Source organism: Pristis pectinata, chromosome 26, assembly GCF_009764475.1.
Source record: "Pristis pectinata isolate sPriPec2 chromosome 26, sPriPec2.1.pri, whole genome shotgun sequence".
NCBI classification, from domain to species: Eukaryota; Metazoa; Chordata; class Chondrichthyes; order Rhinopristiformes; family Pristidae; genus Pristis; species Pristis pectinata.
This window is the reverse complement of record NC_067430.1, coordinates 23400545-23428482: the sequence shown is the minus strand read 5'-3', so window position 1 is coordinate 23428482 and position 27938 is coordinate 23400545. Positions and strand designations below refer to the sequence as shown.

Below are 27938 nucleotides of genomic sequence, written 5' to 3'. Positions count from 1 at the left end.
TGTAATCAGGATGGCAACCTTTCATGTAGATTGATTGTTAGGCTGGTAACAATTCCACTGCACTGATTGTCAGGCTATGGGCAGTCTGTGATCACAGCAACAAATCACATGGAAAAATGGGGCTGCAAGTAATACAGAGTAGAAGAGAAATAGAGGCTGCTCATTTTAACACCACTCTCTCGCTCAGCAATTCTGAAAGTGCCGACTGTTTTCACCCAAGTAATCATTCTTTGAAGGAGCATTTAAGAAAATGTTGATGCACTTAAGAGAAAGACAGATAAACACAAGGTAAAAAGGAATATAATTACATCAGATAGGATCACCTGATGTTGGTTAAAAGGTGGATCACATGTAGCACAAGCCATCATGAAGCAGTTGGGCTATGAAATATTCAAGTAAACTAGGTTACAGTTATGTGCAGGCTATTGACTGTTGAAGGCATTATTTTCAAAGTAGCCTTGCATTTTTCAGCGGCGCTTCCTCATTAATGAATAGCAGCAAGAAGGTTCTACTCTCCAAAATGTCCATAAGTCAATGTTAAGGGCCACTCGACCCCTCTCCCTAACTTAGAAAGAAAGAGAGGAAGGCTTGGACTTGCAGTGTCCCAAAACACTTAAAGATGCACGAGGCAGATTAAGCAGCTCATAGTGATATATGAAGCTTGGAAGCCAATTTGTCAAATATCCTGAACTCCTACAAAGAAAAAATGCGATAATGGCCAGATAATTTGCTCATTCAGGGAGAAATATTGTCCGGGACACTGGGAATTATTTCCCCTGTTCTTCTTTAAAATAGTGCCATGTGTTTTTTTATTGCAACCCAAGAAAGCAGATTGGACAAAGATCATCCAACAGAGGGAACCTTGAGCTTTGTGCTCAAGAGTATGATCATGGAGCCATAGAGTTGTACAACAAAGAAGCAGGCCCTTCGACCCACTGTGTCTATGCCGACCATCATGCCTAGCTATGGTAACCCCACCTGCTTGCATTAATTCCATATCCCTCTATACCCTACCCTGATCCAGGTGCATCTTAAATGCTGTTACTGTTTCTGCCTCCACCACCTCCTCTGGCAGCTCATTCCAGAAGCCAACTACTCTTTCTGTGAAATATTTCCTCTTTAGGTCTCCTTTAAGCCTCCCCTCTCTCACCATAAATCTATTTTCTCGAGTTTTAAACATACCCCTAACCATGGAGAACAGCACTGGCCATCTACACTATCTATGCCTCTCATAATTTTATATACTGTGCCTGTATTATGTTAGCTTTCAGCCTCTTTCGCTCCAGGGAAAACATAGCTAGCCTATCCAATCTCTGCTGATAACTCAAGCTCTTTCACAATCCAGGCAACATCCTCGTGAACCTTTTCTGCACCTCTCTAGCTTAATGACATCCTTCCTATAGCATGGTGTCCAGAATTGCACACAATAATCCAAATATGGCCTAACCAATGTTTTGTACAACTGTAAGATGATGTGCCTATACTTATACTCAATACCTCAGCCAATGAAGGCAAGCATACCATACGCCTGCCTCACCACCCTGTCTTCCCGTGTTCCCAGCTTCAGGGAACAATACATTTGTCTCTCTGTTTAACAACTCTCCCCTTAATAACTCTCCCCAGGACCCTGCCATTCATTATCTCCTGACATGGCTTATCTTCCCAAAATGTATCACTTCATACTTGTCTGAGTTAACTTCCTTAGACAATCTTCTTCACTGTCCACTATACCACCAATGCTGGTGTCATTTGCAAACATACTAATTATGCCACCTACGTTCTCATCCAAATCATTAATATATACAACAAACAATAAAGGACCCAGCACTGATCCCTGCAGCACACCAGTGGACACAGGTGTCTAATCTGAAAACAACCCTCCCCTGCCACTCTCTTCCACCGCCAAGCCAATTTTGTATCCAATTTGCTAGCTCCCCCTGAATCCCATGACTTCCAACCTTCTGGACCAGTCTACAATGCTTTGTCAAGGACCTTGCAAAGGTCCATGTAGACAATATCTACACCTTGCCCTCATCAATCCTCTTGGTCATCTCTTCAAAAAACACAGTCGAATTCATGAGACATGATATCTCATGCACAAAGCCACGCAGACCACCTATAATTACTTCTTGCCTTTCCAAATGCAAAGAAATCCTGTCCTTCAGAACCCCTTCCAACAGTGGTGGGGGACTCACCTGCCTGCATTTTGTTGGCTTATCCCTGCTGCCCTACACATATAAAGGAACGACATTAACCATCCTCCAGTCTTCTAGTACCTCCCTTGTGGCTAAGGAAGATAGAAAAATCTCTGCCAAGGCCCCAGCAATCTCCTCTCTTGCTTCCCATAACATCCTAGGATACACCTGGTCAAGTCCCAGGGATTTATCCACCTTAATATGTTTGACCTCCAATACTTACTCCTTTGTAATGTTGATATACTACAGGATATCACTGTTCCTTCCCTTGAACTCACCAGCTTCCATGTCCTTCTCCACAGTAAATAGAGGTATTCATTTAAGACCTCTCCTATTTCCTGTGGTTCCACACACAGATCATCACACTGATCCTTAAAGGGACCTACTCTCTCCCTACCTACCCGTTTGCTCTTAATATTCTTATAGAATATTGTGATGTCAGACTTCAACTTTTAAGCTTCTTACTTAGGAGGTAAAAATGCCACTCACTGAGCCATGGGGAACATTCAAAAGAAATTGAATTACTCTATGCCTTAATGCCATAGAGGAAACCTAATTTACTCAGTAAAATTTTTAAAAACATATGATGTTAAGAAGTTGAACTTACTGTCATTTATACAGGACTTATACAGTTGTTTAGCTTTCTTAAAAGCATCACGGTCTCTATCATCTGGTCTCTCCAAGACACCTGAATGTGAAAGAAGTAGAGCAAGAGCTAAAGTAAGTACAACTGTTCAATCAAATGATCTAATCTCACTGCAAGAAAATGATCTTATGCAACAGGTTCCTATTCAAGAACTACATCTGTACATCTCACAAATCAAAATTAAGATGGCTTTTAACTTAAATTATTAGTAGTGAATTGCACTCTGTCTGCAGTTAATATGACAGGATAAGTAAAAGGCCACAAGGTTAAAATCAGCACATTTAGCCCCATTTGCACTATTGAAACATCTGGGTTAATTTAAGATGTTTTTTCTTGCAGAATTAAAGGATGCTGTAGTCTTTCACACACCTTTACCACTGGATTTCTCCTTGACACACATCAGATTGAGAAGATCTGAAGAAATGTATGGAAACAATTGCTGGATACATTTACAAACAAGAAAATATACAGCATAATTCAACAAGGAACATCTTTGCATACTAAGATGCATCAATATAAAATAGAGAAAAAATGGAGAGTAATTTCTATATAATCCATTGAAAAAATCTGACAGGTTTGGAGTGACCTGTTGGCACACTTGCCTGAAAGGAAGAGAATGCAGGATTAAAATTGGCAGACAATCAAATTCTGTCAGTTTCCTACAGATAGGGCCAGACGAAAAAGCCCACTCTAACCTGACCCTTACTTCTCATACACCAGACATTGTCTAATATTTGAAGTTACTTAGTGTCCTGCAGCAGAGTCTTAACACTTGCGTTCTTGCCTGGTTTTAACATGGATTTTTAATTAGAATACAACCATGGCTAGTTGTGGTCTTTACCTTTCAGGATGACTTCCAGGTCATCTGTGACAATATCAAATACATTGTATCTGGAGCTGGTTTCTGGTATGACGTGTTTACTCAGCCAACCCCCACAGGCATATTTGTAAAAATCTTCACATGGTGAGACAGATGAATCCATATTCTGGATTAGCCTTGCAGCTAAAAAAAGGAAAAAAAGACAAGTAATTATACTCTGTATGTTTAACTAGGACTTTGAGTCCATGGTTCTACATTCACTTCAAAATGATGAAGGGTTGAAACAAAATTAGCAGAAATAAAACATTTCAACTTTAGTAGTTTGTAATTGGAAAATATATATTTAAATCACCACTCTTGAATAAAAGATGAATTGTATTCTTCACAATGGAAGTTTAACAGATTAATCAGTTTGAAGACCATCTTGGAGCAGGTACAAGACATTCTGAAAGGGGAGGATGAGCAGCCAGAAGTCGTGGTCCATACTGGTACCAACAACATAGGTAGGAAGCAGGATGAGTTCCTGCAAAGTTAATATCGAAATTAGGCAGATGGTTTAAAAAGCATAACCTCCAGTACTGTAATCTCAAAATTACTCCCTGTGCCGAGTGCTAACAAGAATAAGAATAGGAGGATAAGGCAAATGAATGATTGGCCGAAATGATGATGCAGGTAGGAGTATTTCAGCTACTTGGATCATTGGGATCTCTTCTGGAACAAAGCTGACCTTTACAAAGAGGGATGAGTTGCATTTGAACTGGAGGAGGACCAATATCATTGCAGGGAGATATGCTGGTGCTACTCAGCTGGGTTTAAACTAATCCAGTAGTGGGGTAGAACCCAAAGCAGTACTCTAATGGATAAGAAAGTTAAAGCAAATATAGAGATTAAAGCAAGTCCATAAAGCAAGTCCAGTAGGCAGGACAGGCAGGGGCAGGACAGGGAGTGTTTAAGCTAAATCCCATTTACTTTAATTCAAGAAGCCTCAGGGTGAGGCAGATAAACTCAGAGCCTGGATTGTCACATGGGATTGTGATGATATAGCTATTATGGAAACGTGGTTGAAGGATGGGCAGGACTGGCAGCTCAGTGTTCTGGGATATTGATGATTTCAGCATGACAGAGGTGGAGGTAAGAGTTGGAGGTGGGTTACACTATTGATTAGGGAAAACATCACAGCAGTACTTAAAGAGGATATCCTGGGGGGAATATCCAGTGAGGTCATATGGATAGAACTTAGAAATAAGAAAGGGGTGATCAATTTGATGGGATAAATCTAAGCCCCCCCCCCCCAATAGTCAACGGGAATTACAGATACAAATATGTAGTGAAATCACAGATAGTGTTCTAATAATAGGTGATTTTAAGTTTCCTAATATTGACTAGGACTGCCTTAGTGCTGAGGGATTAAATGAGAGAGAATTTGTTAAGTGTGTCCAGAAAGTTTTTGTTACACTTGATCTCCTCTTAGGAAATGAGGCTGGGCAAGTGGTTGATATGTCAATGGAGGAGCACTTTGTGACCAATGAACATATTTCTATTAGTTTCAAGATAGTTATGGAGAAAGCTAGGACTAGCCCTTCAGTTGAAATCCTAAATTGGGGAAGTATAACTTCGATGGCATCAGACAGGAATTCACAAAAGCTGATTGGGAGAGGCTGTTTGCAGGCAAAGGGACTGGCAAGTAGGAGACTTTCAGAAGTTCAGGCCAGCATACTCCTGCCAAAGTGAAGAGCAAGGCTGGTAAGATTAGAGAACCTTGGTTGACAAGGGATATTAAAGATCTGTTCAGGAAAAAGGAGGCATATATCAGGTATAGGCAACTGGGATCAAGCGAGTCCCTTGAGGAGGACAGGAGATGTGGGAGTATACTTAAGGAGGAAATTAGGAGGGCAAAAGGGAGCCATGAGATATCCTTGGAAGACAAGACAAAAGAGAATCCTAAAGAGTTCTATAAATATATTAAGACCAAAAGGGAGAGAGCAGGTCCCCTTAAGGATCAGTGTGACAATTTATATGTGGAACAACAGGAAATGGGAGAGGTCAAATAAATAGGTCTCACCTGTATTAACCATGGAGAAGTACATAGAAGCTGGTGAGTTCAGGAGAGGGAACAGTGATATCATGGAACATATCAACATTACAAAGGATGTGTTGGAGGTCTTGAAATGCAAAGATGGATAAATCACCAGGGCTTGACCAGGTGTACCCTAGGATGTTATGGGGAGAAGAGAGGAGATTTCTGGGGCCTTGGCAGAAATTTTTGTATCTTCATTAGCCACAGGTGAGCTACCGGAAGACTGAAGGACAGATAATGCCATGCCTTTATTTAGGAAGGGATAAGCCAGGGAACTACAGGCTGGTGAGTCTTACATCAGTGGTGGGAAAGTTAATGGAAGGAGTTCTGAAGGACAGGATTTATCTACCTTTGGAAAAGCAAGGAGTGATCAGGCATGGTCTGCGTGGCTTTTTGAAGAGTTGACCAACAGGATTGATAGGGCCATATTGTAGATGTTGTCTACATGGATTTTAGCAAGGCCTTTGACAAGGTTCCACATAGTAGGCTAGTCCAGAAAGTTAGGACACATGGGATCCAGGGTGAGCTTACCAAATGAACACAAAATTGGCTTGGCTTGTCTAGCTTTCCAGATTGGAGGCCTGTAACCAGTAGTGTGCCGCAGGGATTGATGCTCTGTTGTTTGTCATATATAAATATGATGTAGATGAGAATGTAGGTGGCATGATTAGTAAGTTTGCAGGTGAGACCTAAAGTGATGGGATAGTGGACAGTGAAGAAGGTCATCTAGGCTTACAATGGGATATAGATCAACAGTGAAAGTGTGCAAGGGAACGGCAGATGGAATTTAACTCTGACAAGTGCAAAGTGATGGATTTTGGGAAGTTAAAGCACGTCAGGGCATCTAAAATGAATGGTAGGGTCATGGAGAGTGTTGTTAAATAGAGAATCCTTGGGGTACAAATACATTGTTCCCAGAAAACAGGTAAACAGGATGGTTAAAGAAGGCATATGGTGTGCTTGCCTTTATCAGCCAAGGTATTGAATATCAGTGTTGGTGCATCATATTACAGTTGTACAAAATGTTAGTTAGGCCACATTTGGACTATTGTGTGCAGTTCTGGTCACCGCACTGTAGGAAGGAAGTGATTAAGCTAGAGAGGTTGCAGAAAAGATTCACAAGGATGTTGCCTGGACTGGAGGGCTCGAGTTATCAGGGAAGATTGGATAAGCTAGCTCTGTTTACTCTGGAGCAAAGAAAACTGATAGGTGACATAATAGAAGTATATAAAATTATGAGAGGCATAGATAGGGAATTTGTTTCCCATGTAGGGGTCTCTAAAACTAGAGGACATATGGTTAAGGTGAGAGGGAGAGGTTTAAAGGGGATCTGAGGGGTAAATTTCTTCCACACAAAGAGTATTTGTTATAAGGAATGAGCTGCCAGAGAAATGATGGAGGCATAAACAGTAACAACATTTAAGAGGCATCCGGACAGCTGCTGGAATGAGCAGGGCATGAGGGATATGGAATTAATGCCTATAAGTAGGATCAGTATAGATTGTCATGATGGTCAGTCTAGACACAGTGGGTTGAAGTGCTGTACATTTCTATGACTCTAGAGAGACATCAGACCTAGTTTAGTCCACTATATCCATCACTTTTTTAAATATATTTTATACACAGCCAGAATATGACATAGCACTATCACAAGAGGTTGGAGACACAGCATGCAAAACTCTTGTGTTGTGCCACCAGCACTGTGGATCTCTGCCCCAGAAGGTATTGACAGCCAATTAACATCTAGCAAAGGTGGAAATTATTGAAAGGCTGAGATTCAACAAAAACTCTCAAAAGAGGATTTTATAAATACTCAAAGTAACGAAATGGCAGCACTATGGGAGAAAAACAGGGGAGTGGGACAAATTTAATTTGTTTTTCAAAGAGCAGGCTGAGACACTGAAAGCCAAATGACGTCTTCAGTGTGGTCATGAATCTCTTGAACTCTCTGCCCCACGTGGTGGTGGTGATCAGATTATCAGATATATTTAAGGTGGAGATAGATAAAGATTTGAAAGATCGAAGAATTGAAGGCTATGGGCATCTGACACAGAAGAGTTGAGGCCAGCGTAGATCAGCCATGATCCTATTCCAGTTATCTTGTGGTCTTGAGAATGATTCTAGGAGATAACTGTTATAAATAACTAGCACTTATCATTTCCCCAAATGTTTTTCTCCACTGACTAAGTTTTATGAAAAGAGGAACAGTAGGTCTCGAATCATAATTTGTGGTTTACCTTTCCAATACATTATTGATCGCAAGAAAATGCAATCCATTAATATCAATGATTCATTCCCATTGTAATTACCACTACTTGGAACTTAGAGTCATAGAGTAATACAGCATGGAAATAGGCCCTTCTGCCCAACTGGTCCAATCCAACCACAGCATTCTCCCTGCTAGTCCCTGTTGCCCGCATTCAGCCCATAACCCTCCAAGCCCCTCCCCTCCATGTACCTATCCAAATGCCTCTTAAATATTGCAATTGTACCTATCTCAGCCATTTCCTCTGGCAGCTCATTCCAGGTACTCACTACCCTCTGAGTAAAGAAGTTACCTCTCAGGTCTCTTTTAAATCTCGTCCCTCTTATCTTGTATCTGTGCCCTCTAATCGTGGACTCCCCAACCCTGGGGAAAAGACTGTGACCGTCCACCTTACCCACACTCCTCATGATTTTATGAACTTCTATGAGGTCACCCCTCATTCTCCTACACTCCAGGGAATAAAGATCCAGTGTGGCCAACCTCTCCCTATAACTCAGGCCCTCTAGTCCAGGCAGCATCCTCGTAAATCTCTTTTGCACCTCTCCAGCTTGACAATGTCTTTCCTATAACAGGGTGACCAAAACTGTACACAATACTCCAAGTGCAGCCTCACCAAAGACTTATATAACTGCAACATAATATCCCTACTCCTAAACTCGATGCCCTGACTGATAAAGGCCAACACGCTAAATGCCTTCTTCACCACCCTGTCTACTTGCACAGCTGCTTTCAGTGAACTGTGCAATTGTACTCCCAGGTCCCTCTGTTCCACAACACTCATCAGTGCCCTGGCATTCACTGTATAGTTCCTATTTGGTTTGAATGTCCAAAATGCATCACCTCACACTTATCCAAGTTGAAATCCATTTGCCATTCCTCAGCCCATCTCCTTAACTGATCAAAATCTCTTTGTAATTCATTGTAACCTGCTTCACCATCAACAAGACCCCTTAATTTAGTATCAGCAAATTTGCTAATCGTGCAATGTACATTCACATCCAAATCACTTACATAAATAATGAATAACAGAGATTCCAACACTGACCCCTGGGGCACCCCACTGGTCACAGACCTCCAACCATCACCCTCTACTTCCTATCATCGAGCCAATTCTGAATCCACCTCTCTAGCTCTCCGAATCCCATGCAACCTAACATTCCAGATCAGCCTGCCATGCAGGACCTTGCCAAAGGCCTTACTAAAGTCCCTACAGACAACATCCACTACCCTACCTTCATCTATCCCCTTAGTTACCTCTTCGAAAAACTCCAAAAAAAATTCACCAGACATAACCTCCCATGCACAAAATCATGCTGACTATTCCTGATCAGGCCTTGACGATCCAAGTGATGGCAGATCTTGTCCACCAGAATTCCCTTCAGTAAACTCCCTGCAATTAAAGTCAGGCTCACCAGCCTGTAGTTCCCTGGCCTGTCCTTGCTACCCTTCTTGAACAATGGAACAACATTAGCCACCCTCCAGTCTTCTGAAACTTCGCCAGTAGCTAATGACAAGGCAAATATCTCTACAAGGGCCTCCACAATTTCTTCCCTGGCCTCCCATAATTTGTATTTATATAACACCCTCAACATAGTATAACATTTCAAAGTACATCTCAGGTGTAACTAGTTATATGCTACACCTCTTAAGGAAGATTATCAGTAGCTTGGTCAAAGAAGGAGATATTTTTGTAAAAGGAGGAAAGAGATTAAAGAATGTTCCAGGGAATTCTATGGAAAATGTCTAAGACCCTGGCAGCTGAAGGCACAGCCAACAAAAGCGGGGATTGTTGAGAAGCAGGGGAGAAACTGTGATCCAAAAAGGTTGTTTTCCCAGGACAAGGCTATTGAAGATAATGCACCAAGTGAGGAGGAGGAGGAGGAGGACGACGACTCTTCGAGATCTTCTTCCAATCATGTGATGATCAATGGGAGCTTAACCTGCTGACACAGAGTTGGATCTTTATGCTGACTGGGGATTGATCTAAGATCTCTTTCCAACAGTTATAATCTGTTAAAACCTGCTCCATTGTGATGGCCACAAGCAGTGAACCTGGCTGGAGGTCAAGGTGCCCTGCAAAACCATCAGGGTGACAGTGAAGAACCTGAGTGATGGAAACCCCATAAACCGGTACTTTTTGTGAAGGAAGGGTCTAATGATTCAAGTTCAAGGCCAAGGACATCTACTGACTCCAGAACTTCCCAGGTAACAGATCTTTCAACATTATCTTCCACAATGCAGTGGAATGGCAGAAGCTATTGCAAGATTTCCAGGAGAAGGGGAATGAAGCAACGTCTCTGCTCAAGGTACCATTGCTCTTCACATCCCACACGCAGAGAGAACAGAAAGCCATCATCTTTCTGCTTCTGTGACTGCGGTCATAGAAAATTGTGAGTAATCGGTGTATGCTGGACCCTGCAAAACCATCAGGGTGTGCTGTAACTGCAACAACCTGAACATGTAGTAACCCAGTGCAATGCACTAATCTGTAAAACCTGCAAACATGAAGGCCCACCAGACTGAAAGGGAACCAAGTGCTGTAACCTGTGCAGGGGAGCAGGCTCAAATGCACCTTTACATATGTAATAGGAGGGGGAGCTAGCGACAAACCCCTCGAGGAATGAGAACAACTCCCCTCCCCCCAGCTGAAACTCCAGCAGAGAATAGACCAGACAATGAGGCCAGAATTGATGAAGCACAGGTATTTTGGAGGCTTGTAGAGCTGGAGGCCATTAGAGAGATAGGGAGGCGCAAAGCCATGGAGGGACTTGAAAAGGATGAAACAATGTTTAATGGAGGTCCAATTAAGACCAACCAACCTAGAGATGATGGGTGAAGAGAAGGGGATCAGCAGCAGGGTTGATATATGAAGGATCCAGCATGGAGAAATGGGCATGGATGAGAGTTTCAGCAGTAGACGAAGTCAAAGTCAAAATAGAGTTTATTGTCATATGCACAAATACATGTATGCATATATGCAATGAAAAACTTACTTGCAGCAGTTTCACAGGCACATAGCATTAGAGACACAACATCCACAAGAAAAACAAACTAAACATAAATTATATAAAATTATATGAAAGAAGTATTCAAAGAACACAGTTAGAACAAATAAAAACATCCGTTGAAGTGCAAAGTGGTTAGAATGGTCATAGGGTTGCTATATTGAGGTAGTGATTAGGGTTGTGCAGGTTGGTTCAAGAAACGAATGATTGAAGGGAAGTAGCTGTTCTTGAACCAGATGGTGTGGGACTTCAGGCTTCTGTGGAGTCCAGTGGGAAGCCCCTCTCACAACAGAAGGGTGTATCGCCCCGGGAGCCATGGGAGTGGCAATGGCACTATGTAAATAAATGTGTTAATACTACCTAATGTATGGACCAAGTGACACTAAGACCTTCCCCTCAACTCTTTGTATTGGCTGTCTTTCCTCCACTCTTTCAGTCAAGATGAAGAGTCCTGACCCGAAATGTCGACTGTCCATTTCCCACTGCAGATGCTACTTGATCCATTGACTTCTTCCAGCAGTTTGTATTTTGCTCCATCTCAGGCATTTTCTTTTTCATCTTCCCAATCTCTCCCTTTGTCTTTCTCTCCCTCTCACTCTCTATTGACACCCTTTCACTCCCCAGTCTCTCTCTTTCCACGTGTTCCTGCTACCCAGCAAATCTAGTGGCAGCATTAGCTGCAATACTGGAGCTTGCAGGTCAATCAACAGGTGGGTCCTGTTGCCACTCCCAAGCCTTTATTAACATGGATTGTCAAGGTAATGGCAAGGAGGTGTGAAATGACGAGAAGGAAAAGGTTAAGTGCCTGATGAAAAGTCTTGAACATTACAAAACATTCCTCCACCCTTACCCCCACCAGGCTGAGCAACAGTTTCAAGATCTTGCCTCTATTCCTTCATCCATCATTAAGGAGTGAAAATTAAGGCAACAAAACATATCCTCAGGGAATGGGTCAGATCTCACCAAATGAGTAAATGCCAAACAATCTCCTACTCATGCCAAAAGGACACCTCTTGCTCTCATGTGTTCGCTCAAAAAAAAATTCTCACTGGAAGCTTTTGAAACGTCTAGTAACAGTATTCAAATACAGATGAGGTCATTACAAAATATTCTTTCATTTACTGGAAGGCTCTGAGTTTCACTCACCAGCAGCCACACAGCCTGCGGTCATACATACTTTGTCCGTGCTACTGGAGAATTGTTTGTCTGAGGATGAAGAGAAGAAAGACAAAGTCAGAAATTTGTTGAATTCATTCTGTTTGAAAAGCAAAAGGAATAGAGAAAGATACAACATATGATCATTCTCCATGCTTCATCTCCACTGTACCTTCCTCTGTGCTCTATGAGAAAACAGACTTTTTGAAGAAGAATGCAACAGTTTTATCTTCTGTTTAACATTCCTCAGCCAAAACCATTATAAAAGTTTATCCCGTCATTAATTTTATTGTTATTTGTCAGACATTACTCTGTTGAAATTGGATGTCATACATGGACAAATTTACTTCTGTTGGCAACAAGAGAGCAGAACTGGAAAGCCCATTTAATTGGGTTTGTTTACTTTCATATCAGGTAGATTCTAATCTTATTCATCAATGGCATATTTTCCAACAATCCTGCCTATACCTTCTGTTATACTGTTTAATTATAAGCCTAGACCCACTAGGTTTTTCCCATACAAAAAAATCCATTGGAACCATTCCTTTATTTCAGAATCAGGATCAGTTTTATTATCACTGACATATGATGTAAAATTTGTTGTTTTGTGGCAGCAGTACAGTGCAAAAACAAAATTATTATATACTACAAAAGTAAATAATAAGTGCAAAAAAAAATGATGAGGTAATGTTCAAGGGTTCATGGACCGTTCAGAAATCTGATGGTGGAGGGGAAGAAGCTTTGAGTGTGGGTCTTCAGGCTCCTGCACCTCCTCCCCGATGGTAGTAATGAGAAGAGGGCATGTCCTGGAATGGCAAGGGTCCTTAACGATGGATGCTTCCTTCTTGAGCCACTGCTTCTTGAAGATGTCCATGATAGTGAGGAGGGCTGTGCCCATGATGGAGCTGGCTGAGTCTACAACCCTCTGCAGTCTCTTGTGATCCTGTGCATTGAAGCCTCCATACCAGGCAGTGATGCAACCAGTCAGAATTCTCTCCACCATACATCTGTAGAAATTTGTAAGCCTTTGGTGACGTACCAAATCTCCTCAAACTTCTAACAAAGTAGAGCGGCAGGCATGCCTTTTTCATGATTGCATCAATGTGATGGGCCCAGACTCTGAGATGCTGACACCCACAAACCTGAAGCTTTCCACCGCTGACCCCTCAGTGAGGACTGGTGTGTGTTCTCCCAACTTCCCCTTCCTGAAGTCCACAATCAATTTAAATAATTTTATGGGCTGCTTATCAATTATATTTTAGCCTCATGGGAAATGAGGCTAAAATATAATTTCCAAATTGATTTTAGGTCATGTATGAAGTCAGACTAATAGCAAAGGTTTTCTGATTTTTTTAAAAAAAGAATTCTCTCATGGGACATGGACGTTGCTGCATTGTCAACATTTGGAATTGGAATATTATCGTCAATTGCACTGAGGTACAGTGAAAAACTTGTCTTGCATACCGTTGATACAGATTAATTCATTACACAGTGCATTGATGTAGTACAAGGTAAAACAATACAGAATGCAGAGTAAAGTGTCAAAGCTACAGAGAAAGTGCAGTGTAGGTAGACAAAGTGCAGGTTTGACAGGCACCCCAATTACTATGTGTCATTATTAGTGCTTTCTTGAGCTGCTGCAATTATTAAGTTGAAGATACTCCCACAATTACATTAGATAAGGAGTTCTAAAATGTTAACCCAGTGATTAAGAACAGAAAATCATATTTCCAACTAGGTATGTTGTACAATAGCTTCTTGTGTTTGCTGGAGGTGCAGGATTTATCCAGCAATCATGATGAATGGTTTTGGATAATGACTGAAGAGCACTTGTGAAATAGTTCTCTCAATTTAAGCATCTCCCCAGTTGATTACGAATGATGTGGTAGGTTTCCTGGGAGTTCTCGTCATGTCTGAATGCAATGCCTCAGCTGATGCCGGGTAGACCATCTACATTATTTTGATGGTGATTTGGTACAATCAAGTGTCTTGCTCAGCCACTTTAGAGGGCAGCTAAGGGCTAATCATATTGCTGTGGGTCTGGACTCATATTAAAGCCAGACTGACTAATGACAGCAGATTTCTTTTCTATCAGGACATTTGTGAGCCAGATGTATTTTTTAGTAGTTTCAGTGTCACCATAACTGATTCTAATTTAATTCCATGTACTTAGTTAACTGAATTGAAATATCCAAACTGCCTTGGCAGATTTTCAATTCACATTCTGTTTCTCGCCCTGAATTTCTGGTTCTATAATTAATCTTCTACACTACTGTTCCCTGCGTTCATTAGCAGCCCATAGAATCCATATCATCAATACTTATGCCAAAATGTTTCCAGAATTTGAGAAGAAAATTGTTGCAATGTTTTTCCAGCTCTCGATAGGCATGCTAAACATATTTGACTTACATTTTAGTGAGCAAGATCCCACAACCTGCAAGTCAGGTGAAGAACTTGTTAATTGTTTTTCACGAGTTTGATGAATAAGTATTGCTGAGAACACCAGAACAATTGTTTGTGAAACCAATAATAATCTTAAGCATTATCTATAGACATTAAAAATGTATTGCAAGTTCTCCAGAGATAGGAGACCAAATTATTCCATTAGACAAGTTGATGCTAGGGCAATAAAACTGTCACAAGTAAAGAGTATTAGATATGATTGATGCTATGATTAATTGTTTTTACTAATGTCATGATATGCTAAACTAATACATACACAAGAAGGAAAAAATATCCAATGTGTCATTACTCATATAGTCTACATCAAAGTTAATGAAGCATGAAACTGTTTTCTCCATACTTCATGGCTTTGCGACCTCCAATATATCAGTTATGCATCCTTAAAACCAGACTGCTTTTGTCTTAGGTGTTTTCATCTTGACTGTCAGCTTGGCTCAATTGGTGGGAAAATGAATGATAATATTTGCAGAAGAGCAATGATTTCTGGCTGTCTGGATAATTTTCATTCCTTAGCCAACTCATGAAAAATGACTAACCTCAATTGTTGGCTGTGGGATCTTACTGTGAAGAGACTGGTTGCTACTTTTATCTCCAGAGTAAGCAGAAGAAATGAAGGAGAAAGTCTTTGAAGTTAAAAGATGAGAAAGCATAGCATTCATTTTTCTTCCTTCGATTATATACATTTCTGTAGGTTCTTTATAAACACAGAACTGTAGCACAGTGGTTATCCAGGATATGAAGATAAGATATTTATTTATTAGTCACATGTACATCAAAACACACAGTGAAATGTCTTTTTGCATTGCTAAGAATGTGCTGGGGACAGCCCGCAAGTGTCACCACGCTTCTGGCGCCAACATAGCATGCCCACAGCTCCTAACCTGTACGTTTTTGGAATGTGGGAGGAAACCGGAGTATCCGGAGAAAACCCACGCAGACACAGGGAGAACGTACAAACTCCTTACAGGGAGCAGCGGGAATTGAACCCAGGTTGCTGGCACTGTAATTGTATTACGCTAACTGTAAGTTGATGTATTCATAGAGTCATTCAACACAGAAGCAGGTTCTTTGGCTCTCCATGTTCATTCCAACCATCAAATACCCATCTATACCATTCCCATTTTCTGATACTTAACTCTTAGTTTTCAGTGCCTTGGCAATTCAAGTGTTTGTCTAGATGCTTTGTAAAGTGTTGAGGGTGGTTGGAATCTAGAGTCTCTGCCTCCACCATCGCCTCAGGCAATGCGCTCCAGATTCCAACCACCCTCTGGGTGAAAAAAATTCTTCCTCAGATTCCCCCTAAATCTCCTATCCCTGACCTTAAATCTAGGCACTCTTGTTTTGGATGCCTCTTGAGGGAACCTACTGAGGGAATGCTACATTACTGGTGGAACAGCTCTTTGAGTAAAACCATTGAGGAGTACAGATCAATAGTGGAAGGGAGAAGATCAACAGAGGAAGAGTGAAGAATGAAGTATTGATAAGTTCAATGATGTCAGCCAATAACGTCAAGTGGATGAACGTAGTCAGTCTCCTCCCAAAATCTGCATAAGCAGAGGGTTCAGACAATTTCTCCTTACTCCACTGATTCAGTACACTGGACACAGCAAAGCCAGTGGGTCAAAACAACATTCTGGCTGCAGTATTGTCCCAGCCACTCCAGTAACCAAGCCACTCCACTGCAGCTACAACATTGGCATGTCCTCAACAAAAAGAAAGGGGAGTAGGTGGGGAGGGGATAGTGTGGTAGTGAGGGGGAGCACGGCCTGCCACTTTAATTCTCCATCCCTCTTCCACTCTGCCTTTTCTGTTTTTGGCTTCAGACACTGTTCCAATGATGACCCAGGTAAGCTTGAGGAAGAGCACCTCACCTCATGTTGACTATGTTGCAGCTCTCGGTTCTCAGTGACCTGAAGGGCCTGTTTCTGTGTTGTATCTCTCCACGACTCTATATGCCTCAGTTCTGAATTCAACTATTTCAGGTAACCAGCATTTTCTCCCCTCACATGATGTTGCTGATATTTTGTTTTCAACTTGTTCCTTTTCTGTCTCTAACTGTTGGCATTTAAACTAATGATTATCTTGGCAACTTTGGTCTGCACCATATCACAGAAATTCCCTCCACTGTCTCTACCCTTCCCCCTCTCTGCAACTTAAAACTCACTTGTTTTCTCACTTTTCCATATCTGATGAAGGTCATTGACCTGAAATGTCATCTCTGTTTCTCTTCATTTTTCAAAATTTTATGTATTCAAGATATTTTCATAAGGTAGCTAAGTTGACAAATATTCACTTAGAGAATTCCTGTGAATGCATGTAATTATCTCATAATCTGAACACATGCCACAAGGCAAGTCTAATAGATACCCAGAACAATATCATTTTCAACAAACCTTGCAGTGGTCCTGAGCATCTGTTTAGCCTCAGATTTTGTGTAGTAACTATGAATGTTAATTACTTTGCAAATATCCCCAATTGCAATGTAATTTTAAGGGAAATCAGTGGGATCACTACTTGCCTACTCACCTTTGCACTCATTGGCATACTTACTTGCATGCTTCCTCAATCAACCAGCCAAAAAAGTTGCTCCTGCACTTGTGTACATCCTCAATCAACTCCATTTGCTCACACATATTTTCTCATGCACACACCATAGCACAATGCCATCCATACAGTCTTCCTCAGAAATAAACTCTCCTTTGTCTCTCACAAGCAATGGTAAGATGATTGAGAGATGGGGATCATAGGGAGTGACTGTACATAAATTGCATAAGGACTGCTAGATAACTAATCACATTTACTTAATATTCATTTCAAGGATGCACAACAATGGTAATGTAAAGCAGCTTAACATCAACAAATACATTGCATTTATTAAGCACTTTTAACTTAATAAAATATTACAAAGGATATAGCTGTAATATTAAAAGAGTTTGGTGATTAAGCTGCCTTACTTCACCTGTCACAATCTCACAGAAGCAAATTTCTATTTCATTTGTAAAACAGAGAGTGTGAAAAAGGTCAGTCCTAATCAACAATAAAACATCCCTAACAATACAAAATGTTTTGATAAAAGATTAACCTAAAATGTTAACTGTTTCTATACCCACAGACGTTGGCTAACCTAGTGAATATTTCCAGCATTTAGTGTTTTTAATATAAAATAATTTCCATAGCCCAATATTTGCTCATCATAATAGCCCAAATGAAATCAGGCAGACTGACTTTTAATTGACCTGTGCTTAGCAAGGAACAGTTACATCACTAGTTGATCTAAAAACACAAAACAATTAACTTATTTTGACGTTAAATGAGCACACTCTATCACACAGCTGCATTTTAGCAGCTGCATAATGCATTTTGTGTGCTTATGATAAAATGCTTCACTGATTTACATGGAAAAATGCTGTGAAAATTCCATCAATATATTAAAACATCTGATGCAAGTAATTGTGGTTTAGCTAAACTATTATTTGAAAGGCAGTTATTAATAGAGCCGTCTAAATTATACTTTTTCTTCTATTTTACACACCATCTCACTCCAGAGGAAATGTTTCTATTTGACTCAAAAGTAACAGAGAAAAGATTTCCAGATCCATATAAATATTGACTATTCTATCAACTCTGAAATGGAAACAAAGATGACTCATGCTGGGAGGTAGCCTGTTGAATCTCCAGAATGGCACAAAAAACACAAATGGTTAGAGCATCTGACTGCAGATAAAAGTGATTTAAGGGTATAGCACCATAAACGATAGCGAAAGGGGCTGAACAGCTAGGCTCTATTTGGGTCCAGTTGATCCTTCCTCTTCCCCCTTCCCTGACTTCACACTGTGATTCCTCAGTCTATTACCTTACCCATTCACTTCCCTGGCCTCTTCTTCCTCTGGTCTCCTCTCCCAGTTCACTTCTGCACTGCCCTTCCCCATTATTTCTCTAGTTACAATATATTTGAGAGGTGTGAAATTTTAAACAACGGTGCTTTCAATTTTTGGAGCAAGAAGCATCAGAGAAGGTTAAGGGGGTATGTGGTGTACTGTAATGCCGATCGTTTAAGATGTGCTTTCTCATTGCAGTTTACAGAAACAGAACAGAACCAAACACCGCAAGTGTATATACAGGAGGAAGAAAATGATATTTCTTTTACTCAAAAAGATGCAACAAACAATGTGCTGGAGGAACTCAGCGCATCAAGCAACATATGTGGGAGGAAAGGAATTGTCGATGATTTGGGTTCAAACCCTGCATCAAAGATGCTGTGCTTATCACCATAAATATCAACAATCAATGCATTTGGAAGATGTATCACTGTGATCATTTATTTAAAAAAACTACCTTTAGCTTTGTTAATTATAAGGAACATGATGCAGCATTTGTGATGAATCTATATTATTTTGGGAACCATTGTCATGGAGATTGGGAACTCCCCAATGCTTTGTTCAAGTGGTCACTCTTCAAAGGGAGATTGGAGAAGCACACTAATTCTTGGACAGCCAGCACCATCTTTACACATGGTTCCTCTGGCATGCACCTTCCAGGTGAAATCAGAGTTCAGATGCAAGAAGTAGAGGCATTTAGCCCTTCACATGTTTCACCATTCAATGAGATCATGAAGGGATTCATATCTCATCACCATTTACCAATCTTTGATCCATTTGCTCAGATTCCCTTACCTAACAAAAACATATCAACCTCTATGTTGCTCTCACCTTTGATCCCAAATGCAGAAATTCCACTATTAGCAACCAAATTGACATTGTCAAACAACCGAGGTTCTCATTATCCAGACCCATCTGACACTGCAGCAAAATATTCACATTGCAAAATGTCTTGAAGACATTCTATACCCCTCTAAGGTGCTTGCTAAAATATTAACAATATACCACAGCATAGAAACATAAATATGCTTAAAGGAATAACAGTTTCCTTCTTGCTAATCCTGAAAAGAAGACATGCAACGTCTCTGCATGTGATAAATATTGAAGATCTACTCTGCCGACTGAAAATGCTAACCAGATGTTTGGAGGACTCTTTATGAAAGATTTAAGTGGAACACCTGCCTACTTTCTGAATTTATTTTGGCAACAGTTGGCTCTTGAGAATGTAGATACAAGGAATTACCATTTAAAAGCAGATTACATTGCAAACCTATGGGATAAAGAAACACTAATTAACTGTCCTTGTGGCCTGCTTGAAGAAGGATTCTTAACTGCAGGGAAAATAAGGGAAGAAGCAGGCTTTACCCCAAGGCATTTTAATTGTTTAAATACCATGCTGCTATGAAAATCCCAAAAGGGCTATTGGTCACAAAGGCAGGTAGTGCCGCAGTTAGCGTAATGCTATTACAGCTACATCGACCCCAGTTCAATTCCTGCCACTGTCAGTAAGGAGTTTGTACATTCTCCCTGTATCTGCGTGGGTTTCCTCCCACATTCCAACCCTGAGTACATTCTCAGTAATGCAAAAAGACACATTTCACTGTGTGTTTCGATGTACATATGACTAATAAATAAATATCTAATCTAATCTTCCAAAGTCAGTGTCTGTTTATGTGTTCCTAATTCTGGAGTGATCCACTGAATCTAATTCTCCCTCAGTACATGACCATATGTAGGTAACACATGACTAGAAATCGATTACAAGGAGAATAGCACACTACCTTTCCATGAGATTTGCAGTTGAACAGTAAAATTACATTATTATTGGCAGCATAGGTCTTTTGCTCCACTTACGTTCTAGCCTTGTGACTATGTTCAGGCTATTCTGCACCGTGAATGTAAGTGGAAAGGAACAGCACAAACTGTAGGTGAACCAGCTTTGTCTGCTCAATATAAATAACTTTGTCATATTAAGTTACACATGCTATGAAAACCAGTATCTGCAGAATGAGTAAAATGATTATAAAAACTTGTGGTTGTGTAGGAATGACTGGCATACAAGATTTGGAACTAAGTTATGAGTTGAACTGCACGTGCTACATCATTTGAGCTCCGCTGTTCTTTTCATCCAAACAACTGACTGCCTTTTTGGTGCAGATGTCTACTATTAAAAACATTTTTATGTGACTTGCGTCAGATTAGTGAAACTCCTTCCAGACATGAATGTCAATAGCATGGATAATTTGAATCTTAAACCTTTCAGCTCTGAGCCAAAGTTTTCATTTGGAGAAAATCTACAATGTGTTTCAGGGATGAATTTAGTTGTTAACTGCTTAAAATTACAGAGATGAAAAGTCAATAATAATTAGTTCTCCAATTGGGCTAAGTCAAGTCTATTTCTGATAAATTTTGTTTTGGAACAATGGATTTAAATAACAGCATGATCCACACAGTGTTGTGGGATATAGGTTTGATCAGTTTCCTTGAGGTTATGACTGCTGACTGAACAGTATGTGCAGACACTGAATGCTGACTAGCTGCGTTGCCACTCAGAAATTCAGAGGAAGATTTGATGAGCAATCTCAAGCCCTTTCTAATCAGTGCTTGTACCAGTGGAAAGGATACTCATGGAAAGAAAATTGGAGCTTGAATGACCTCAAATATAGAAGATACATTATCTTTTTGTGACAAAATATTTAGAAATTTGAAAGGAAGCAAAATTTGAATGGCTTATTAATTTATATTAAGCAAAGTCAGCAATGAAGCAACACAGAAATTCAGAGCAAAAAAAAACTTAAGAGTTCATTACATCTGTATTGATATTGGACCATTCAAATTGAAGCATTTGGAACTCTGAGGAACACAAATTTTACTGTGGTCATTGTAGTGCTGTTAGCATTAGGATCATTACCAATATGGGCATGAGCACTTATCACAGAGATGAACACCATCACTTTGGGCAGATTGCTTAAGGGATAATGCATTCACTGGTAGTCCTAATTCCAGTAGTGATGTTTTTTTAGTCTTCTAAGAATATCACTGGCTCAATATTTAACATTTTGACCAAAATAGACACCATCACCAATGTGATTCTGAGCACTCTAATTTACACTGACACCTTCTTTATCATTATTTCAATGATTTGTGCTATCAATTTCACTGGTTTGGCCCAACACTGCACTAACACAACTAACAGTACAACTGACACGTACAATCAGTTCACACTAAGGTGACTATCAATCATCAAAAGTGGCAAAATTATTTATACTTACTTAATGTAAAAATAAATCCAACATAAGTTTTAATGAGCAGAGGTGAAAGGGTGTGAATGGGATATTTCATTGGGCATCAAAAATTCAAGTCAACTGAAAATAGCAGACCAATCACACTGCAGGAAACAGCCTCAGATTACTATTTTTACAGGGTCCAAGTGGCAGAGATGACTTGTACTGCTAGCACTCTGGTGGATCTCACTAGTGACAATGGGAGGTTTTAAAACACCAGTTAAATTTCAAAGGGAGAAACTTGTTAATCCTATAACTTGGTACCCAACTACTATACTGAACTAGGTTTGAAGTACATGAGACATGACTAGCTCTTATCATCAGTGTGGCCCACAACTGAAAATCCACACTAACAGCAAGAGTTCATTTTTTTTTAATAAATGCACAAACAGATGTATTTGAGACCAAGGAATTTTTTAAAAAATCTACAGATGCTGAAAATCTGAAACAGAAATAGAATATGCCTGAAATATTCAGTATTTTTCCACAAATGATGCCTGAAATATTCAGTATTTCAGGCATCATTTGTGGAAAAATACTGTTAATGGTTCAGGCTGAAGACTTCATTAGAACTGGGAACAAGGGAAAAGTTTTAAGTTAAAGAGAAGGTGGTAGGGATGGATAGGACAAAGGGAATATTTCTCATAGGGTGAGGCCAGGGTTGCTGTGAAGATAAGTTGAAGAGCTCATCCAAATGATGAATTAATACAGGCAGTTTGAGAGGAAAAGAACAACAGTTAAGAAATGAAGATGGTTAAGGAGTGAAAATACAAACCAAGGAACATAAAAGCTGTGAAACGCAGGGCTGTGGATCATGCCCAGTATGTCAGCCTGTGCTAATGCAGAGAGAAAAACTGAGCCAATTTCACTGATGGATGACTTACAGATGAAAAGGCTGGTTGTGATACAAACAGAGAAAGCACATTACATCAAGCTATAGAATTTGATAGAGTCTGGAGGAGGAGGTGTGGTTATAACAAGGCCTAACGCAAGCTTGAGGAACAGCACCTCAACTTGTCGAGGCAAGTAGCAACCGTCTGGACTCAATGTCAAATTCGACAACTTCAGGTAATTTGCCTTCTCTGTATCACCAGTGGCCAGTTGTGTTCTAAGTTATCCATCTGTGATATTGGCTCAGTTTTTCTCTCTCCATTAGCATAGTCTGACCTGCTGAGCTTGTCTTACAGTCTGGCATTTTCCAACTTTTACACTCCTTTGTTGTTTTCACTATCTCTAGCTGGTCTTGTTTCATAACTTTTCATCAAATTCTCTCTAACTGCCCCAACTAAATGATGTCTACAACTTTTCCCTCCTGGCCTCTCTCTATCAGAACTATTTCTATTGTCCTATCCATCCTATCCCCACCCTCTCTACAATTTAAATCTAATGTTTTCTCTCTCAATTCTAACAAAGGGCCTTTGACCTGAAACTCTATTATGCCTGGACTGAGATATATTGATCATCAAAATCACTTTAGTAGTAATAATAAGTGTGCATAGTCAAAACTCGTGGTTGTGTTCATTTTCTTTCCCCAACCCTAACCCACCTTGATTAAAAATAGTTTATAGTTCCACAATTGCCTGGCATCCTCAGATATCCCACTAACTTGCTCACATAGAGACATGCAGAGACCACAGATGCTGGAATCTGAAGCAACACACAAAAGGCTGGAGGAACTCAGTGGGTCAGGCAACATCTATGGAGGGAAATGGATAGTTGACATTTTGGGTTAGGACCCTTCATCTAGACTCAACCTGAAACATCGACTGTTCATTTCCCTCCATAGATGCTGCCTGACCTGCTGAGTTCCTCCAGCCTTTTGTGTGCAACTTGCTCATGTGTTAGAACCATAGAACAATACAGCACAATACAGGCTCTTCAGCCCACCATGTTGTCCCAACCTTCAAACCACTCCTAAGACTACCTAACCTCTTCCTCCCATATATCCCTCTATCTTAAATTCCTCCATATGCTTATCTAACAATCTCTTGAACTTGCCCAATGTATCAGCCTCCACCACCACCCCAGGCAGTGCATTCCATGCACCAACCACTCTCTGGGTGAAAAACCTCCCTCTGACGTCTCCCTTGAACTTCCCACCCATTACCTTAAAGCCATGCCCTCTTGTATTGAGCACTGGTGCCCTGGGAAAGAGGTGCTTGCTGTCCACTCTATCTATTCCTCTTAATATTTTGTATACTGGTGTCAGAAGTGGGATCTTTCCTTCAAAAGTAAATTCATCCTTCAAAAGTAAGAAAAGCATTGATGTGGTACTCCTGAATGTAACCACTCCTATAATACAAGAAACTTGACAATTTGCATATAGCAAGCTTCAATAAACAGCAATATGATGATGACAAGGTCCTTTTTTTTTAAAAAAAAAGTGATATTAATTGAGGAATGAATATTAGACTAAAAACTAGATATTTCTACAGCTCTTCAGAAATAGTGCCCCAGGACTTCATAGACCCTCCCAAAAGAACAAATGAAGCCTCAAAATCAACATTGACACCTTCCACAGTGCAACATTCCTCCAATAATGGACTGAAATATCAGCTTAAATTTGCACTTAGATCTCTGGAGTGGAGCTGTAACCCAGATCTTTTTGAATCAGAGTTGGAAGTATTATGAAATAAGGCATAGCTTATTACCAGGGACACCCCACAGTTCAGACTGATACTGTGCAAGTCACATTCATGCACAATTTACAACATAGATCACTACTGGGCAGTGAACTTGACTGTAGTCACTCTAGTACTAACCTCATTTGGAAGAACTCACTGAACCTAATTAAAGAAATCATCTGAGAATCTGCCACACACAAGCACCTCCAATCTCAACTACCTTCTGAACTAGCCTGGTAAACAACAATGAAAATTGCAACAGTTCAAAGCCCACTAGGCAGTCTTTCCAATTATAGCCATAACTTGAGAACTACTCAAAAACACCGTAAGACAATGGATCCCATTGTGGTCAAAAGTTGGACTCTTCAGACAGAGCCTTTTATCAACCATCAGTTTCTAACGAGACATTTCCCTACCTCTTTGAGTTGTATATAACACAGCCAACGCCACCACTGTGCTTGTCATGAGTAGGAGTAACACACTGAGTGCAATCTCGATGAGGGTCCAACTTTTCTTCATTAATTTTGTTGATTTCTCCACGATATCCATCTGGCTTTCTGACTTGCCCATTATGGTGATTCTACACGGAAACAGACAGTGAGTGCAGTTACACAACAAACATCGAATATAACAGAAGATAGCAACCGCACAGAACACAAAATTAACCACTTTACATCTGGACTTTCGTCTGATCTTCCATCTTTATGGGTATCCCATGGAAATATCCCACAACTTGTTAACGACAGGCGGCGTCTCCCTTATTGATCGGCGGAACCTGGTAGCGGAAGAGGACTGCAGATATCATTGAAGGGTTTTATTCCCACAGACCAGAAGTGACAAGGGAACCTGAACTAATGGGACACACCACTCAACTTTGGAGCAGAACCTTTGGAGAGCAGGGTCTTGTAGTTCCAATACAAGACCTGGGGTAGAGTGGTCCAAAGGAATACTTCGGCTAGTTAGTGTCTATCAAAGTATGGAGGGAAATTTGCCCGACGCATTCATTCCCGAGATCGCTCCTGCGAGGAGGAGGAAGGCAGGATGCAAGGAATATGGAACGCAAGCATTCCTTCGTGGATTCACGCCTTCTTGATGCAACTCTCGGCCAGCAGTAATCGCACAGTACAGAAGCAAGCAACAAGAGAGGAAAAAAAAACTGGCCGTGCTCCAACTCTGGTCAGACGTTTCCACTCTGGTCAGTTCCGTCTCATTCATTCACTGCCCCGAACCAACCCCTTTAGCTGCACTCGAGCTATGCCGTGCGCTCGGAGCGAGCACTGCAATGCAGTTTTACTAAGTTTTTTTTAGGCAAAGGAGCGGGCAGCCGACTGAAATGCGGCATTTTTGGGAAGGGAAAAGCAAATTGACTATAGCCCGCCGAATGGTGATCAGATGCCCAGGCTGTGTTCATTCCAACGCTTAATTGTGGGCAGCGTTTGCGCGTTGAGTCAATTTTCGTAGCAAGTCCCCGAAGAGGTACAAGTAAATATGTTAAACCCTCCGTTCAAAGGGCAGTTGCAGGAATCCGTTAAAGCTGGAGCCAACACTCAGATATTATGTTGTAAATGTTACTGCAGGAATAGCACCGCATGATATCACAACATATTTGACCTACTTGGAACGGTAAACTAGAAGCCATTTATCAAGTACAACACACGCACAATGCTGGAGGAACGCAGCAGGTCAGGCAGCATCTATAGAGGGAAATAAACAGTCGATGTTTCAGGGCATTTATCAAGTACACATTTATCTCAGTCCCAGGTGATAACTTTTCTACCCAAGGTCATAAAAGACTCAATTTCTGCATTAAGTTGTTTCCCCAATCAAGCTTGCAGTAAGAGTTCTGCTCGATCCTCTTTCGGTTAATAAAGAGACACGTCAGTGAATTGGGGGATATTTCACCTCAGGGAAACTAGTGTTCACTCCGAAATCCAGATTGGGACAGGGGTGATCACTCCAGCGAGGTACTGAGGGAATGCTGTGCCATCGGAGGTGCTCTCTGAGGTTTCTAGGCTACTCGACTGGATGTGAAGTATCCTAATCTGAGAGCAGTTTTTCTTCCTGCAATGACGGAGAAAACACAACTGCCAATTTGTATAAATCAGGTCTCAAAATTGATCAAATCATTCTATTTTATCGCTTAACTGTCGGCTAAACTACAAGGGAAACTCTTGTGTTCCTTGAAGAGTGCCAGTGGGTGTTACATATCCAGCAGGGAGGGCGAACAAAGTTACGGGTGAATCTCTCACCAGTTCGGATTGTTCATCGCTCTTTCGCTACTTGGATTTTTGACCTAGGTAATGCGGCGAGTTGTCTGGAGTGGGACCTGAACATCCAAACTTCCAGACTGAGTGGCTAGAATGCGGCCACCTGATGCATAGCTGAAACTGGACAGAAAGAATGGAGCCAAATCATACAACAAGACATCTCTCAAATTAAAATATGGGGAAAAAAGTTTAAGAGTTCATTTGTATCTGGATGTAATTTCTTGCATTGACATCATAACAGTGCTTTATAACATCTGCATCAACAGCCTGTCGAATCGAGAAAGGGAGACTTCCTGGCACCCTCAATTTGTGGTTTGCAGCAAATAACTTCTATAATGTTTCATGATGCCCCTGGTTGCCCCAAAACGTTTTCCCACCAATTAACCACTTGTAATAGCGAATAAAAAAACAAACTGCTGGAGGAACTCGGCGGGTCCAGTGGAGACCCTGCTTCAGGACGAGGTGGAGAGGGACAATAGCCAAGAGGAGAAGGGGAAGGGTGGGACAGATGCCAGTAGGTGATAGGTGGATGGAAGAAGGGTGAAGGATGGTGGGATGGGTGGTGGGTAGGTAGGTGGTGGGTGTGTGGGTGGTGGGGTGTGGGAGGTGGGGGTGTGGGAGGTGGGGGTGTGGGAGGTGGGGGTGTGGGAGGTGGGGGTGTGGGTGGTGGGGGTGTGGGTGGTGGGGGTGTGGGTGGTGGGGTGTGGGTGGTGGGGTGTGGGTGGTGGGGTGTGGGTGGTGGGGTGTGGGAGGTGGGGTGTGGGAGGTGGGAGGTGGGTGGTGGGAGGTGGGTGGTGGGAGGTGGGGTGTGGGTGGTTCGGTGGTGGGGTGTGGGTGGTGGGGTGTGGGTGGTGGGGTGTGGGTGGTGGGGTGTGGGGTGTGGGTGGTGGGGTGTGGGTGGTGGGGTGTGGGTGGTGGGGTGGTGGTGGGTGGTGGGGTGTGGGTGGTGGGGTGTGGGTGGTGGGGTGTGGGTGGTGGGGTGTGGGTGGTGGGGTGTGGGGGGTGGGGTGTGGGTGGTGGGGTGTGGGTGGTGGGGTGTGGGTAGGGAGGTGGTGGGTAGGGAGGTGGTGGGGTGTGGGAGGTGGTGGGGTGTGGGAGGTGGTGGGGTGTGGGAGGTGGTGGGGTGTGGGAGGTGGGTAGGTAGGTGGTGGGGTGTGGGAGGTGGGTGGTTGGGTGGTGGGTGGTTGGGTGGTGGGTGGTTGGGAGGTGGGTGGTTGGGAGGTGGGTGGTTGGGAGGTGGGTGGTTGGGAGGTGGGTG

General features: G+C 41.5%; 1 protein-coding gene across 1 annotated transcript in view; it reads right to left on the bottom strand.

The window, feature by feature from the left end:
• mmel1 (membrane metallo-endopeptidase-like 1) overlaps positions 1–25498 on the bottom strand; it is a 79743-nt gene extending 54245 nt beyond the window's left edge. Inside the window, exons 1-5 of the mRNA XM_052039459.1 lie at positions 25088–25498; positions 24830–24993; positions 12156–12215; positions 3683–3844; positions 2803–2883 (exon numbers count right to left, since the gene is read on the bottom strand). Coding sequence (XP_051895419.1) covers positions 2803–2883; positions 3683–3844; positions 12156–12215; positions 24830–24993; positions 25088–25113 — 493 coding nt within the window. The 5' untranslated portion in view covers positions 25114–25498. The remainder of the gene's footprint in view (positions 1–2802; positions 2884–3682; positions 3845–12155; positions 12216–24829; positions 24994–25087) is intronic.
• Positions 25499–27938: the final 2440 nt, after the last annotated feature.